Source organism: Phascolarctos cinereus, unplaced genomic scaffold (assembly GCF_003287225.1).
Source record: "Phascolarctos cinereus isolate Bilbo 61053 unplaced genomic scaffold, phaCin_HiC Scaffold_2;HRSCAF=192, whole genome shotgun sequence".
Taxonomy (NCBI): Eukaryota; Metazoa; Chordata; class Mammalia; order Diprotodontia; family Phascolarctidae; genus Phascolarctos; species Phascolarctos cinereus.
In genome coordinates this window covers 119,455,781-119,473,195 of record NW_027555625.1, presented here as the reverse complement: position 1 = coordinate 119,473,195, position 17,415 = coordinate 119,455,781, and the positions used below count along the sequence as shown (strand labels likewise).

General features: G+C 38.7%; 1 protein-coding gene across 1 annotated transcript in view; it reads right to left on the bottom strand.

The window, feature by feature from the left end:
* Positions 1–246: 246 nt before the first annotated feature.
* The window catches only part of SLC66A3 (solute carrier family 66 member 3), a 31,401-nt gene continuing 14,232 nt past the window's right edge, over positions 247–17,415 (bottom strand). The window contains exons 3-7 of the mRNA XM_020985397.2: positions 17,164–17,233; positions 10,136–10,193; positions 6,126–6,246; positions 2,347–2,388; positions 247–1,395 (exon numbers count right to left, since the gene is read on the bottom strand). Of these exons, the coding sequence (XP_020841056.1) occupies positions 1,304–1,395; positions 2,347–2,388; positions 6,126–6,246; positions 10,136–10,193; positions 17,164–17,233 (383 nt within the window). The 3' untranslated portion in view covers positions 247–1,303. The remainder of the gene's footprint in view (positions 1,396–2,346; positions 2,389–6,125; positions 6,247–10,135; positions 10,194–17,163; positions 17,234–17,415) is intronic.

Below are 17,415 nucleotides of genomic sequence, written 5' to 3'. Positions count from 1 at the left end.
CAAGCTTGGCATGCCCTGTTAAAACTGGAAAGGCTCAAATATGGGCCACTTACTATGTAAAATATAGATCCAACTGTGGATCTGTCTTAAGGAGACAAACTACCTAAGACTTATCAACTTGACCCACTGAGTGATAAAATTTTGTCCCAAAATCTCTTAATATCCACTAAGTTAAAGCAATAGTACCCATATAGATTCTTGAAATGTGTATCATGACCCAGAAATTCATGAAAGTTTTAAACCAGCCAATGTTCAAAGTATGAATGTTTATTTTACACGCTAATTAAATTTAAACCTTTTTTTAAAAAAACCAAATTTGCATGCAGACAAGCAGTTAAAAGCAATGAGAAAAGTTCACACTTCACTTCCACATATTTTACTTAATTATAGGGTCAAATAAGAAGGAAAGGTATAATATATGGGAATTATGCCAAAATGGCAGCTATGGATATAGTAGAAAGCTCATGTTCAAATACTTGAACCCGTCATTAACCCCTTGTGATTTAGTATGGCCTGTATTCTAATACTCATTCTACCCCTTGGGCCAATCATTTATCTTCCCCTGAGCTTTATCTTCACTGAAACTATGGGATCAACAAATTCCTTATTAGTTCTTCTATCTTTGGTTAAATCAATGCCCTTTTCTAGATTGTAAAATGAAGGGTCCTTTCCACCTAAATCTTATGAGCCCACAGTGCATGTATTTGTTTTCAAAAAAACTGGTCTTACCCAGCTATGTTAGTTTCAAAATCCAGTGAAGATAATTGTGTAAAATGTCCCTTCCAATAATGGAGGCCTTATGTGAAACCAGACACCATAATGGAATTGCCATGTGTAACTGCAACTATAATCTCATCATCCTTTAGGAAATGACCAAGGCACAGTGAGATTTTTAATGACAAACAATTTGAGCTTAAAGTGCTATAATGGAAAGAATGATGGCCAAGGAGTCAGTATATATCTTAAGTGACTTTTTGTCCCCCTACAGTTTCTCTGTAAAAAGACAGATTTGGACTAGATAACTAATAAGATCCTTTCTGGTTCTCAACAATCTGAAATCTTTGGGATACAACTCCAGCTCTCCCTGTTCAAATAGCTTGCACCACAGGAAAAATGGGAACAGCACATACATTCTAGCTTCAAGCTGAAAAGCAGAAAAAGGTGTTTAGATAGTAAGGTTGCCACATTTCCATTATCATACTGATTTTAATATCCAAATGACCTTGCTTCACTCATGCTGGAGAAAATAAGTTAATTCTCTTCTGGTCCAGTTTGAGCTATATTTCATTCTGGGGATGCTCTGTTATTGAGCCTTTGTAGCTGTTTTCCTATAGTGAAGTACTGTAGCTGTTACCCATATATTCAGAGCCAGCATGATCAGGAAACGGACAAGAACTGAAATACAAAAATAATGTTAAATATTAATAGAACTGAAATACCAAAATGTTAAATATGAACAGTTCTCTTGTAATTGGAAGACAAAATCATTTATTAAACCAAACTTGCACATACTCAGGGAAATGAAGTCTTGCTGTGATGGTTGAGCCATCACAAAATCAGCCACAGATTTTCAAAACAAATATGGCAATACTTTTAAGTTGAAAAGATTTTTTGTTTTCAAATGTGGAAGCTTAAGGAGAATCCAGTTATTCTTTTTTTTTTTAATTCTTTAGAGGATAAAGACGGCTTTAAAAGCTTCATCTCAGGTAAAGGGGTTTCACATGACAAAACAGACCTAGAAGTTAACTTGTCCAAGGTTAAAGTAAAGAACAGAGATCTGAGATTCACAGGTTCTCTGATCTTAAAGCCAGCACATCATCATGCTGCTGATTCTTCCCTACATGCTAGAGAACACACATTCCACAAACCCAGTGTGAGGAGGAGGAGGAAGAGACTGGATGACCCACCAAGCTCTCATTCACTTATTTCTGCAAAGTACACACTTCCCTGAGGAAGAGGAAGAGGATACTTGTAAGATTGACTGGATTTAGAGCTGGAAGGGACCTTGGAGATAATCTAGGAAATCTTTTCATCTTACAAACGAAAAAGTATGGCAAGTTTATAGGCAAGTCTATAGCTGGAGGCACACCCTTTTTTTAGTCTTCCCTTTTAATCCATGAACTGGTCAAAATTCACAGTACCAGTATCAACTGCTTAAGACCAAGGAGAAGCTGTTCCTGTTTACTAATTTCTAAAGTCTACAACAGACTCACATGAGCTAACAAATACCTCCCCCCAAAAAAATATCTGGATTACAGTAAAAAAGCATGTGTAATTATCTTATGAAATTAAGTGTGTATTGGAGAGAGGCAAGAGGAGCGGATGCTTACCCATAAGCTTACTTACCCATAAGATCTTGTGTGGTCATTAAAGTTGTTATTACTCTTGCTATAAGTTAAAAGTAATCAGAGTTACTATTCCATTTTTGCAATAGTTTTATAATAACATGCAAATTATGTTAATATACTGAGAACAACTTGTTTAATATTCATAATTCACCATCACAGAATGTTAAATCTGGAAAGGACCTTAGAGATCATGTAGTCTGAACTGTTTCCCATCCCCCTCACTTCTGCCAATTTTTCAGAAGATAAAACTGAGGTTAAAGTCTGAACAACAGCTGACATTGATAGAGCTCTTGGGAGCCCCCAAAGCTCATTTAAACCTCACAATGGCCTGGAGAGTTAATGTAAGAACATAGTATTATCCCTGTTTTACACATGAGGATACTAAAGTTCAGACAAGTCAAGTGATTTGCCCAGTCACAGAGCTAAAAAGTGGCAGAAATGAGATTTGAATATAGGGCTTCCTGATTCCCACTCCCATACTCCACACAAGTTCTTCACTGCAAGATGTTCTAAGCCCAATTGGGAAGCAGCTTTCCTTAAATACCCACAGGCACAGAATGGAATCACATAACATTTGAAATGAAATCTTCCACTTAATCTTTCAGGAGCCAGTAAACTTTTGCAATTATATGCTCTCTTGTACTAACTCTGTTTAATTCTCTGGTGTCTGGTGCAGAGATGAAGTCTGGCCCACTGATGGACCATTTCTAGCATCCGAGAGCCACCCTTTGAGAGTTTAGCTTCACCAGAAGACTAGTCACAGGGGGCCACAACAACTTAAAAACTATTAACTAAGTCAGAGAAAGGGGACATCAGTGGAAGGAGCCCTTCCACACCAATGAAATCACAAACTTTTTTTTTTTTGCAATTGGGGTTAAGTGACTTGTCCAAGGTCACACAGCTAGTTAAGTGTCAAGTGTTTGGTCAGAGACCATATTTGAACTCAGGTCCTCCTCACTTCAGGGCTGGTGCTCTATCCACTGTGCCACCTAGCTTCCCCTGAAATCACAAACTCTTGAAGAATATTTAAATTATATCTCCTCAAAGACAGAAATGAAGCATTTCACTCCATATCCAAACCAGTACCTTAATGTTCATGGCACAGGGAAGATGACTGGCAAAATATTGACTGAAGGATTCAAAACCCATCTCAATTTGCTGGCTACTTTCCAGGTGGGATAATTTTCTCCCCCAGCTATAGAGTTTCTACTTCCTCTCAGAAAGAGAAATATGGAACCCAGGCAAGGCTGCATATAGTTCCAATGAACTGAATAGAGTAAATACTAATAAATTTTTATATTTGCTTTACTCTTTGACATAATGACACTGGAAATTTTCTATTTCTCAATCCTGATAATCATTAAAGAAAGCCTAATCCATTACAACTTGAAAAGTAATAATAAAATAGCTGTGTGGTATAATTTGTAAAATGCTTTATGAAGTACTTTAAAACCATTTTAAAGATGGAAGAAACTGAGGTTCAAAGAGGAGGAGGGGTGGGGGAATGAGTTATATGAAGCCCCCATAGTTCCATAGGCTGGAACCGGAGTCTTCTGATACCAAAGCTAACACTTTTTCCATTATACTATGACTGGCTCATCTTCAAATTCTAAGTTTAGTCTCCAATTTTATCTCCAATTCAACATCCCTCATTCAACAACTAATTACTGATCACTCACTAATGAGAGGAAGTCTAAAATTGCAAAAAGAGAACACGAGACCCAGTTCTACTCCTTGACAGCTCCTTAACAGCTTGGACAAGAAGTCTTAAAAATTTCAGTTTCTTCTATAATATGGGGATGATGTTTGCTCTGGTTCCTTCACAGGAGTAAAGTCATGAAATTGCTTTGTAAACTCTTAAGGTCCCACAAAAATGTAAGCTATCATCATAGTGTACCCAGCACTGTGCTGCTGAGGATACAGAAAGTCTAAAATATGGTCCCTGCCTTCAAAGAGATTATAAATGACCGAAATCATAAGTTTCTCTAACGATAAATGATCTAGCAGTAGTAATTTCTGAGCAGTTATTTACCTAGCACTTGACAATTTGTAAAATATTTTAACAATGTGTCCATTCAATTCAGCAATCTTGTAATATACACTGATGATGTATATAAATGACTAGCTTAAGGTCACATAGGTTAGGACAGGGGTGGGAAACCTGCAGCCACAAGGCTACATGTGGCTCTCTAGGTCCTCAAGTGCAGCTCTTTGAATGAATGCAAACTTCACAGAGCAAATCCCCTTAATAAAAAGAGTTGTTCTGTACAACTTGGACTTAGGGGCAGCTAGGTGGTGCAGTGGATAAAGTACCGGCCCTGAAGTCAGGAGGACCTGAGTTCAAATCCATCCTCGGACACTTGACACTTACGATGTCAAGCTGTGTGACCCTGGGCAAGTCACTTAACCCCACTGCCTAACCAAAAAAGACTTGGAGTTAGTCAAAAAGCTGCATCCAAGGACCTAGAAGGCCACAGGTTCCCCACTCCTGGATTAGGATCACAACCCCAAGCAAATTAATTACTCAAAGACAAACTGAATTTCATGACTTCATTCAGAGAAACATCACAGAATAATTAATATTGGGCCAGATCTTTGGAGGGAAGAATATTTTTAAACCATTTTATCTCCTTGTTGCCAAAACTGCAAAATCCTACAAACTAGAATTTCCTTAACTATTTTGGCCTTGGAACACTTCTGGTCTTGGTCTATATAGAAGGGATTCCTAAGTGCTGGCTGGGACTTCTGTGGGGGTACTCATTACTTCTCCAGGGAGAAAGTTGAGCTGAGGAAGTTTTGGAACCAAAGAGACCTGTTTTCAGAAGGAAAAACTATACCTTTAATGAGTAATTTTTTTATGTTGACATAATCATAGTTAATGAGGCAGCTAGGGAGCATAGTGGATAGAGCACAGGGTCTGGAGTCAGGAAGATATAAGTACAAATCCAGCCTCAGACACTTACTAGTTGTATGACCTTGGGCAAGTCACCCTGTTTGCCTCAGTTTTCTCATCTGTAAAATGAGCTGGAGAAGGAAATGGCAAACCACCCCAGTATCTCTGCTAAGAAAACCCCAAATGGGATCACAAAGAGTCAGGCATGACTGAACAACATCACAGTTAATATTCTGGAGAATGGCAATATAGCTAGAGCCTCAATACTGTCTCCAAGAGTACCTAGGGCATCTTATAAAACACCGGAGTTCCTATTTTAAGTGAACACTCTAAGGCAAAAAAGGCAGATTGCATCCCATCAACCTTATAAATATGTAATAGTGGGGTTTTTTTCTACCTAGGGAGCATAACTATCACATACCCTGAGCACAATACTCTCATATAGCTAGGTTTTTATTTCCGGACAGACAGCATGAAGGAGAGTGAGGCTGCTGTAGCGCTGGACCTTGAGTTAAGAAGACCGGGGTTCAAATCCCACCTCAGCTACTATTTATTAGCTGTATGTCCCTGTACAAGTCACTTAACCCTTCTCAGTTTTCTGAGCCTCAGTTTTTCTGATCTACAGAATGAGTAATAATGGCAACTACTTCCCAGGGTTGTTGTGAGGATCGAATAACATAAGTTCTATAAAGCGCTTTGCAAATCTTATAGTGTTATATCAATATATAATGCATATTTTACAGATAATAATATACAAATATATAATAATATACCTATCATATGTTACATTACTATGATATTAATAGTGCACTTTATTATTCCTAAGAGTCCAAACTCAGCAGCACATTGCTCTTCCCACCTCTGCCTCTGCCCCCCTTCCTTACTTGCACAAGTATATGAAGACATGGTCCAGGTCAGGGCACTCACTGCACCAGAGTCCCTTGCCTCCCACAAGTACTGGAGCTGGGCAAACTTGCTGGCAGCGCTAATAAAGGTGCACAAATTCTGTTGCAGAGAAAAGGGGAAAGAATCAAAGTCAAGATCTAGTTTGTTGCCAACAGCTAACCAAGCATGAGAACCTAAGTTTCTTTTCAAATGACAGGCAAACTGTGTTGAGGTCAGAACCTCTGTGTGGTTTAATGTACCAAATATTGGGAAATAAAAACTCCTTCAGAACATAGAGCATTTCAGTCTTTGTATTTGTTTCCTCAATGTCGAGTACAGGGTCTGGCCCATAGTAGGCACTTAATATATGCTTGGGACTGAATGATTAAATGGATACCTTTAAAAATTTAGTTGCTGTGGGGCAGCTAGGTGGCGCAGTGGATAGAGCACCAGCCCTGGATTCAGGAGGACCTGAATTCAAATCTGGCCTCAGACACATAACACTAGCTGTGTGACCCTGGGCAAGTCACTTAACCCCATGGCCTAACCAAAAAAAAAAAATTTTAGTTGCTGAATGAGACCTGAACTATAGAAATCAATAGGTGGTCAGGGTCAACTTTTTAAACCTAGCCATTCTGGAATCAGGTGACTTAGGTTTGAATCCCAGCTCTACTTGTTCCCTGTATAACCATGGACAAGTCGTTCTACCCATTAGGTTCCACCTCACTTTCTTTTCTCTTTTTAGTGTGGAAAAGGAGAAAGAAAAGGTCTCTTAATATTAGAAATGAGAAAGAAATAGCCTCAATGTTAGCCCCTCTGCCCTAGCTCTAAATCCAGTGCCCTTCAACTTATACAATTCCCTTCCCCAAATACTTCACTCTATAGAGGCCAATGAAGCCCAGCATACTAGACTTGCCAAATTCACACCGCAGAATCCAGAATGAAAGAAACCTAGGTCTCCTACCATTGGGAATAAGTGTATGTGACAAGCATTGTTGAAAATGTCATATTTATAAGTACTCATCAAGACATACAGAGATATACACCTAACCAGCCAAAGCAACTGGATCTTTTTTTAAGCAGGGCATGAAAATTTAGAAAGCACAAGGCATAGTTACTCTAATAATGAATTCTCCCTCTTGCTCAACTGAATATCTTACTTACATCTGGTATTATTTTCACATCATGAATTATAAAGTTAATCTGAGGGCATTTTCACGTTGCTTATCCTAGGCATACTGCTCCCCTGGTGCCAAAATTACTAATTACAGCTCTGATAATTAATATTATTGATGTGAAACACTTAACTTCTATTGATGCCCCATTGTGGCATGGAAGTGAACCTGGGTTCTCAAAGGCCACCATGCCAGCAAAACTCAAAAGTCTGGCAGGTCTTAGCCAACTGGAAGAGCTTCAGGTACAGACTGTGCAAAACCTAGCAGCCTAGCAAGGCTTGGAGAGGTTCCTTGCCTGAAAGAAGATTGGCCAGCAGACGGTCTTTGGTGGGGGTTGGGGGGGTTGGGGACAACAACTCACAGAGATGGTCTACTACCACCTGCAGTGGTGTTATGGAAGAAGTACCAAAACCCCTGGAGTAATTACAGAAGCACGTAAAACAGTAACAACAGCTCATATTTACACAGTACTTCTTGAATTGCATTTCATACATTACTTCACAGGATTCTCCCAACAAGCCAAGATTGTATCCTTGCTATACAATCAGTTAACACCAAGGCAGTTATAGACGAGAAGGCAGAAATAGAAAAGAAAGAACAAAGCCCACTTTTCAAGGGGTTCCAAAGTCTGGGTCTACCCAATAATGGGCAAATTGCCAACAAACAGCCCAAGAGTCTTGGGTGTGATGAACAGGTAGTGGGAGTATCTTATCAACTCAGTGTCCCTTTTCTTCTAGGGTTGGGTCAAAGTGTTTAAGGACAATTTTCCTAACTGTCAGTAAAGTCATACTACTCCCTTTTGCCAAGAGTAAATTGCCAGACCCAAGGAAAGAAAATGTTCTTTGTTCACCTGTCTGTCCTATGTATGAAATATAACCTGGTCTAGTGCACAGAATACTAGGTTCAGAAGTGGAAGACGTGGGTTAGTGATTTGCTCTGACACTTTCTAGTTTTACTGACTCTCAGCAAATCATGGCGCCCTAGTTGCCTTATCTGTTCAATAGGGATAATCATATTTGTGCTACCAACTCATAAAGTTGTGAGGAAAATAACTTTGTAAACCTTAAATTCATAAAGCTGAAATTATTTGTAATGGCCAAAAAACTGGAGACAAACCATGTGTTTGCTGGTTGGGGAACCATGGAACAAACTGTAGTAAACAAATGTAATGGGATATTATTACACCATAAGAAATGGGAGAAGACTTGAGAGGTACAGTGACATATACAGTTATCCCTTTCACATTGTGGGGGTTAGGGCTGTTGGCGCCCCTGTGATCTGGAAAATCCATGTAAATGTTTGGGCCCTCCCTTTTTACCAGAGAAGTCTGAATTATTATGGTATTAAAAGATAAAACATGTTGATATTAAGAAATACTATACATGTATTTTATGCATTTCTGAGTTTCTAAACTTTTTCTGTGTCATCTGCTGGCCTTTACGTGTTGTCTGTGGCTTCCACAAAATTCCCTATTTAATTTCTTATGCAACCTATGATATACTGAAACCACAATGGGGAAAGTTGTGATGTGGAAGGGATAACTGTAACAGATGAAGTCCCAGCCTTAGAGTCTGAAAGACTTGGCTTCAAGTCCTGCTTTGGACATATACTAACTGTAACCATGCCTGGATTGTACTTATTTTGAGAACTAGTTTCCTTCAGCTGCCCCCTATATAAGGCCTGTCCCTATGCCCTCTAGCTGACAAAAGAATTGCTCTGTGTGTGTGTGTGTGTGTGTGTGTGTGTGTATGTTATCCTACACAGAAAGAAAAGCTCAAAAGGGATTGTTTCATGATTGTCCTGTTATTCCCTAGAACCTACCACTGGTACATCATAGGTGCTTAATAAATTCTGGTTGATTAACTGTTCATTGCCCTCTGGCAATTCTCATACGACTCACAGGCAAGTTGCTAATACTGATGCAATCACAGGTTTGAACCAAAAAGTGGGGGGAAGACTTGTATGAGATGATGCCAAGTGAAGAAAGCACAATGAAAACAATATCCACACCAGTTACAAATATAGAAAGGAAAGCAAAGCTCAGCTAAATATACTGAAAAGAATTCCATAAGGATTTTATTACTAATTTATATACATTTTTAAACAGACTGACAACATTTACAGAATATATAAAGAAAATAAAATATTCAAGATCACATAAAATGATTTACAGTCTTATTTATGTTTTCTTTTGCTCTTGTTTGTGTATTTCAGTATTTATCAGTGTTCACTGACAGATCTTAAGTATAATTTTTTAAAATTAATTTTAGCAGTTAACATTTTGGAACTGTTGCTAAAAACCTACAGACCTCTGGCCCATAAAAAGAAGTGTGAAGCTATTTACTGGCCCCATTACATGTTCCCTATATAATTTAATCTCTTACCAATAAACACTAAGGCTTCAAAGACCAGAATCCACTTGAGGTCAGTACCATGAGACCTACTATGATGACACTGTCCAATCCATTTCTATTTGGAATAAACTATTCTGAGGATCTGTGAAATGTAAAATAAAGTATCCAAGAAAAATGTTTTGAAATGGTGACTAGGTTCCTGGAGTAATCCATAAAAACATAGTTTGGCCCATTACAAGTTCTGATACTGTTTCTATTGAAAAATGAATTCTGTAATGCTTAGAAAGCATGTTAAAAAAAAAGGAAATAGAAGCATTTGGCAAAAAGATTTAAATGACAAGAATAATAATTCATGGCATCTATACGGAACTTGATATTTTTCAAAGGACTTTCACATCCATTACATTATAGGATAAATGCTGATTATGACAATGAAAGTTTGAGATACACAAACATTTTCACTGAGAGATGGAAACTTACCATTGCCAAGTCTATTATCCACTTTTGAAGAGTCAAGAGGTACCATCCACCCAGAAATCTGTCAGAGTGTTAAATCACACAACAGCAGCACATGGTTTGTGACAGTATCATGACAACCGCTCAATCAACAGTAATCGAATCACACGTTGCTGCTGGAAAGGGCATGGCAATCTACTGCCCAATGGCTCTGTATACAATCTCTGTGACTGCCTTCACAAAGCTCCCACTTTTTGTAGGCTATTACTTCCCAGAATGTATTCTATTCCCATTAGAATGTCAAGTCCTTAAGTGAATAAATAATGGGGGGAAAACATTTATTAAGCACCTACTATTTTTCAAGCACTGTGCTAAGGGACTTTTGTATTTGTATCCCCAGATTATGCCTTTCTCCTTTAAGATTACCTTGTATCTACTTTGTATCAGTCCTATCTATACCTAATTATGTGCTCCCCCTTAAAAGTATAACCTTTGACTTTGTATTCCTTGGGCTTAGTATGGTTCCTGGTACATAATAAGTACTTAATAAACCAACCTGGATCCTCCAATATAAAGTATTTGCCTTTCAAAGCACGAATTGTGTATCATGATTATTTGTTTTTAATCCTCTTCTGAAACAGAGACTCCATACGGGGACCAGGAAGGCAGTATGGGACAGTGGAAAGAGCATCTGCTCTGGAGTCAGAGGTCTTTGGCTCAAATCCTGCCTCTGATTATCACCACCTGTGCACCCTTACTTGGGCAAGTAAAGTCAACCTTCTTGAGCCTCAGATTTCTCAACTGGAAAATGAGGAATAACAGCGAACTAATGGTCTCTGAGGTCCCTTCCAGCTCCAGTGTTATAATCCTATGACCCTCAGCTGGAATATAAACTCTATGTGGGGAAGTAAAACAGCCTCATAGAGTGCAAAGAGTGTTAGCTCATTCTCCAATAAGATAAATGGTCAAAGGACATGACAAACAGTTCTCAAAAGAATTACCAACATAAAATCTACATTCAAAGAATATTTCAAAAACACAGAAACAAAAAATCATAACAACTCTGAGGTTTTATATCAAACCCAGAAAATTGGCAAAGATAACAAGATGGGAATAGTTGATGCTGGGGTGGGGAAGATGCTGGGGTGGAGAAGTTGTCAGGAACATAGGCATACTAATACATTGTTGGTGGAGCTGTGAGTTGGTATAGCCATTCTGGCAAACCCTTTAACTATGCAAGAGAAAGTAATTAGTATGTCCATATCCTTTGACCCAGAGATTCCACTGTTAAGCATATACTCCATGGAAGATAAATGATAAAAAGGTCCCATATAACACTAAAATATTTATTGCACTTCTTTTGGTAGTAGCAAAGAACTGGAAACAAAGTAGAAAACCAAACTATTATACATGAATATGATGGAATATTACCATGTTAGAAACATTAATATAGAGAAACATGGAAAAAGACTTCAATGCACTACTATAAAAATAATAAGCAGAACCAGGAAAACTACACCTTTTATCAAGACTAGGGCTTCCCTATCTTGCTCAGACCGGAAGTGCAGCAGTCGCTCAGGCCCAATCCCACTGCTGATCAATGATAATAATGACTCACAGCTAACATTTGAATACTGCCAACTATATTCAGGCACTATGCTAAGCGCTATACAATTATTATCTCATTTGATCCTTACAACAACCCTAGGATAGGTACTATTATTATCATCCCCATTTTGCAGATGAGGAAACTGAGGCAAACAGGTTAAGCAACTTGCCTAGGGCCATACAGCTCAGAAGTATTAGATGCCATATTTGAACTCAGGTCTTCCTGACTCTAGGCCCAGAACTCTGTTCACTTGTACCATCTAACTGCCCTTAGGCACAGAAAAGTTAACTATTCATTTTCCTGACCTGGGCTGGTTTGCCCCTCCCCAGAGACACTTGTTACATCGGTGCCAAACTTAGTGAGGACACCCTGTTGGAGTAAGCCCCACTGCAGGTCAGAAATACAGAACTCAAATGATTCCTCCAGTCTTATCCTCTCCCAGAAGCAAGGATTAGGTTAAGATGTGCCCCACCACAACTAGCAGGAAAAATAAAATATACAACTACAAAAATGCAGATGGAAAGAACACCACCAAAACAACTGAAACTAAATGTTGTGAAATTATAAGGGCAAGCTTGGCCCCAAAAAAGGGATACGAGGAGACACTCTTCCCTTCCCATTTGCACATGTCTGGGTGCATAGGCATGGAGGGCTACATAAGATGTCAGGTTTTTTGATGCTAAGTTTTTTCTGCCTTACTCTTAAACTTTTTAATATAAGGGATGTTTCTCTGGGAGGGGGAAGAGGGAGAGATATAGTGGGAAATTTAAGTGATATCAAAACAAATGCTAGCAATAAAATTTTTTTTAAAAGAACACTATCTCAAGAGTCAGAGAACCTGGGTTTAAATGCCACTTCTGATGCTAATAACCTGTGAAGCCTTGGGGAGACTTAACTGAGTCTCTTTCCTTATTTGTCAAAGGATGGGCTTGGACCAGATGGTCTCTGAGGTCTCTTCAGCCCTAAATCTGTGATTTGATAACAGTGTCTTATCTACACTTTGCAACTTTTCTACTACCTAGCAAGGCAAGTGCTTAACAAATGTTTTGGAATGAATCAATGAAACAATTGAGCAAATAAAATGCCTGCTACTACTCCTCTCAGGTGCCCAGAGAGATGGAGTAATTTGCCCAGGGTTGCACACAGTTAGTAACAGACCTCTCACTAAACTCCTTCCTCATTCCCAATCAAGTTTTCTCTCCATTATCTCAGGTTGTGTCTTCATATTATGCTGCATTTGGGAAGACATTCATTTAGCTTTTCTTCTTTAGAAAAGACAAAGGATGATTTTAGCAACATCTACTCATCACTCAATAGGATGAAAACAAGAACCTTTAACGTATGCAATATTTTTCTGCTGCTAAATACATTATTAGGACAGCTAGAATGAAGAGGGGGGTGGAAATAAAGGGGTAAGAGTCTATTAAGTGTCTACTATGTGGCAGCTACTGTGCTAAGTGCTTTACAAATGTTATTATGACTTAGTGATTCCTGAATTAAAGAGACCTCATACCTATTTTAAAGGCAATCTCACAGCAGCAATTACGCATTCTATTTCCCCCTCCTCCCTAACCCCAAACAACGTACAAAGTAGCTGTGTTCAGTAAATTTCTATGAAGATGGAAGCATCCCAACAAATGGGATACTTTGTAGGATACTGAAGGACCTACTATGGGTGTGCAAAGCACCCAGTCAGATCCAGGCTGCCTACCCACTCCCCAAAGTGGCATAAATCTCCAAACATCATACCTGGCAGTGCTATGAATGGGTACATCCTCAAGTTGTAATAATGGTAGATCCCAATACTAGAAGTCAGTAGTCTTGGATTCTACTCCCTACTAATATCAATGCACTATGTGATCTTGGGCAAATTAATCAATAAACACTTATTAAGAATCTACTATGTGCCAGGCATTGTGCTAAGTGCTGAAGATGCAAAAAGATGCAAAAGACAGTCCTCAAGGAACTTACAATCTAATGGTGAAGACAACATGCAAACATAACACATACAAGGTAAACTATGTACGAGATAAATAGTAAATAATCAGCAAAAAGAAGGTAGTAGAATTAAGAGAAGTTGGGAACAGCTTCCTATAAAAGAAAAAGGGTCTGTAAAAGGTCTCTCTGTGTGCCTCAGTTTCCTCATTTGTAAAATATAAAAGTGGGACTGGATCATGATCCTCAAGGTCCCTTTCCAGCTCTACATGGAATGCCTGATTCTCATCACAACTGAAGTTGCTCTTAGGACCCACACAGCTGTAGGGACAAGTTTCTGTGACTATCAGAGCATGAATTCTATTGAAATTTGCAGCCTTGCCATTTACATGAAGATAAGTGTGGGGTTTATTACTATTATTATTATTATTATTATTATTATATATTTTTAACTTAGAAATACTTTAACTCTTTTCCAAGAAGCTTAAGACCTGAAGCTAATTTTCTGGTCAAGTAAAGAAGGTATAATATTATTCACATTAATGAAAGTATAATGATCACATCTAAAGTACTGTGTTAACTTCTGGGCACCACATTTAAGAATTTTTTTTTCTAAATACACGTTTTATTGATGCTTTACTTATCTACCATTCTTACATACCAATACAGATATCCCTTGTAACAAGCAAATATAGCAAAGCAAAACAAGCCAATACAGTATATGCCTTATTCTATACCCATAGCCCAGCACCTCTCTGAGAAGATGGAAATATTTCACATTCAGTCCTCTAAAATCAATTGGCCAATAAATACATCGATCAGAATTATCATGTCTTTTATTGTTACTTTTCTTTATTTTGTTGTAATTGTGCAAAATACACCACTAGTTCTGCTCACTTTGCTATACACCAGTTCATATAATCTTACCAACTTTTTAAAATTCTTGCCATTTCTTAATGGTATCATAATATTATATTACATTCACCCATTTCTAAATTGATACTTACTTTAGGTTTTTGCTACCATAAAAAAGTTCTACGATATATTTCTATGTATGACACTTTTCCTGCTATCTTTGATCTCTATGGAGTATAAGCCTTGAAATGGTACTGCTGGGCCAGAGAAATGTATAATTTAATGACTTTTCTAGTATAGCTCCAAACTGTTTTCCAGAATGGCAGAACCAATTCATAGCTCCACCAATGTTTATCAGTAACAAATATTGTTGTATCAGTGTATCTGGGGACAGTGAGGTAGTGCAGTGGATAGAATTGGGTGTCAGGAAGAATCATCTTACTAAGTCCAAATCAGGCCTCAAGCCACTTATTAGCTCTGTTAATTTTGTTCATGCAAAAATTTTACAGTGTACAACTTCGTAGCCATTTCCAAATCATGGTACCTGCACTCTGGTCCTCTACCTCCTCCCATCAGAACTGAGACTCTGCCCTTGCTTCATGGCCTCTGAGTGGTGAACTTTCGTTCTACCTTGCCTAGAACCAGACATTTCCTGGCCACTTCCATACTATGTTACCTACATTCTGACCCTTCTCTTCCTCCTCCTCTCACAGAAGGTTACCATATTTATGAAGGACACAGGCAAATTAAATCATGTCCAGAAGTGGGTAACCAGGATGATTGGAGGGCAGATCATGCCTTACGTGAATTAGCTAAAGGAATTGAAGATGTTTAGCCTAGAGAAGGGAAGACTTGTCGAGGGGTGCAAGGGGAGGAAGAAGAGTCATAGGGGGCATGACATCTTCAAATATCTGAAGAATCTCAGTTAATAACTTGCACACAGAAGTGCAAACAAGGAGCAATGGGTATGGATTATAGGAAGGCAAAATTCAGCTCAATCTGAAGAAAAGCTTCCTGACAATTAGAATGCTACAAAAGTACAATGGGCTGCACTGTGAGGAAGTGAGTTCCCTATTCATGAAGGTATTCAAGTAATTCAGCAATTAAGTTCAAAGAATATTTGAGACTAAGACTGGATGTCCTCTTTTCAGGACAGCCTTAACCAGATTTGAACCGAACTAGGTAAATGCTGTGGGCCTTTTCAAATCTAAGGTATCCAATTCCATAATTTTTGAGAATTGCCTGGTCCCAAGGGTTGCGAGGGGCTGAAGAAAAACTGAAAATACCAGGCAACACACAGAGGTTTGTTTTTTTGGGACAGCTGTCATTGTTAGGAAGATTTTCCTTACATTAAGGCTACTTGTCTCTTTACAACTTCCTGCACCAGGTTCTGCCCCCTGGAGCCAAGAAGAATGCGTCTATTAGGGGTGAAGAACCTGCCGCCTTGAGGCCATATATGGCCCTCTAGGTCCTCAAGTGCGGCCCTTTGACTGAATCCAAACTTCACAGAACAAATCCCCTTAATAAAAGGATGTATGATACACATGCTCACCTTTCAAATCCTTAGGATAGCTAAAATCTCTTTTCCAGGCTAAACATCTCAATTCTTTCAATGAATTCTCCTGTGGCACTGACCTGAGGCCTGTCACCATTCCAGCTGCCTCCCCTCTGACCATGTCTTAGCTTATAAATGTCCTTCCTAAAATGCATCACCCGATATTTCTGATTTAATCTGACCAGGGCAGAGTACTCAGACCATCTCATTTTTTGGACTTTTCCTGTCCTACATCCAGTGACAACTTTTATACTGTTTTTCCCATGCAACCCACGAAACAGTTTAAACCAGGGAAGAGACTTTAACCTGGGCTCCACAAACTTTCTGATAAGTCTTTTCTTCAGTCGTTTTTCAGTCCTTTCTGACTCTTCATGATCCCATCTGGGATTTTCTTGGCCAAGATACTAGAGTGGTTTGCCATTTCCTTCTACCATGTTACAGATGAGGAAACTGAGGTAAACAGGGTTAAATAACTTGCCCATGGGTCACACAGCTAGCAAGCGTCTGAGGCTGGACTGAACTCAGGTCTTCCTGACTCCAGATCCAGCCCTCTATCCACTATGCCACCTAGCTGCCCCTTTGATAACTATATTTCAGTATACTTGGCTTGCTTTGTAATCCTAAGTACTTATTTTATTTATTTAAAACATTATTCTAAAAAGAGGTCCATAGAGTTCATTAGTCTACCCAAGGGGTTCCATGTCACACCAAGAATAAGAACGCCTGATTGAAACTAATAAAGTTGTAAACCACTATTTTTAGTAATGGGTGATCTTTCACTAGGATTTGTGCAGAAATAGACCCTCAATGCAAGACAAGCAGCACATGAAACCATTTGTTAATTAAGGCATGAGAGGTTGCCATCTATGCTGGAGGAAGAAAGACCCATATTTATGGGATGAAATCAGTGAACTAAAGCACTGCATGTGTGCATTATTGTCTCTGTTAACGCACACATATCATCCTGAATGCTGATTCCCACTTTCTTAGCTCTGCCACCTAAGAGAAGCAAGCAAACTCTGGACAATAATGCACATGCTATTAATGAATAACAAACACCACTGGAATTTCAGCTTCTTAAAGATACCAAAAGGATACATGGCAATATATGGGACGGCCTGCTTCATGTTTCCATTATAATGAAAAACACATAGCAAGAGGACGATATCTGAAAGAGAAAAGTGGACAGAAGTGAGAGAGGAGACAAAGGAATATTTAAAATAGAACATAACAAATAGACCCTGGAGACCGGGTTGGAGTCTCACCTCTAACACACACCTGTGACCCAGGGTAAGACACTTAAGACTCCAGTATTCCCAGAATTCTTTAAGACTCAAGTTCACAGAGCAA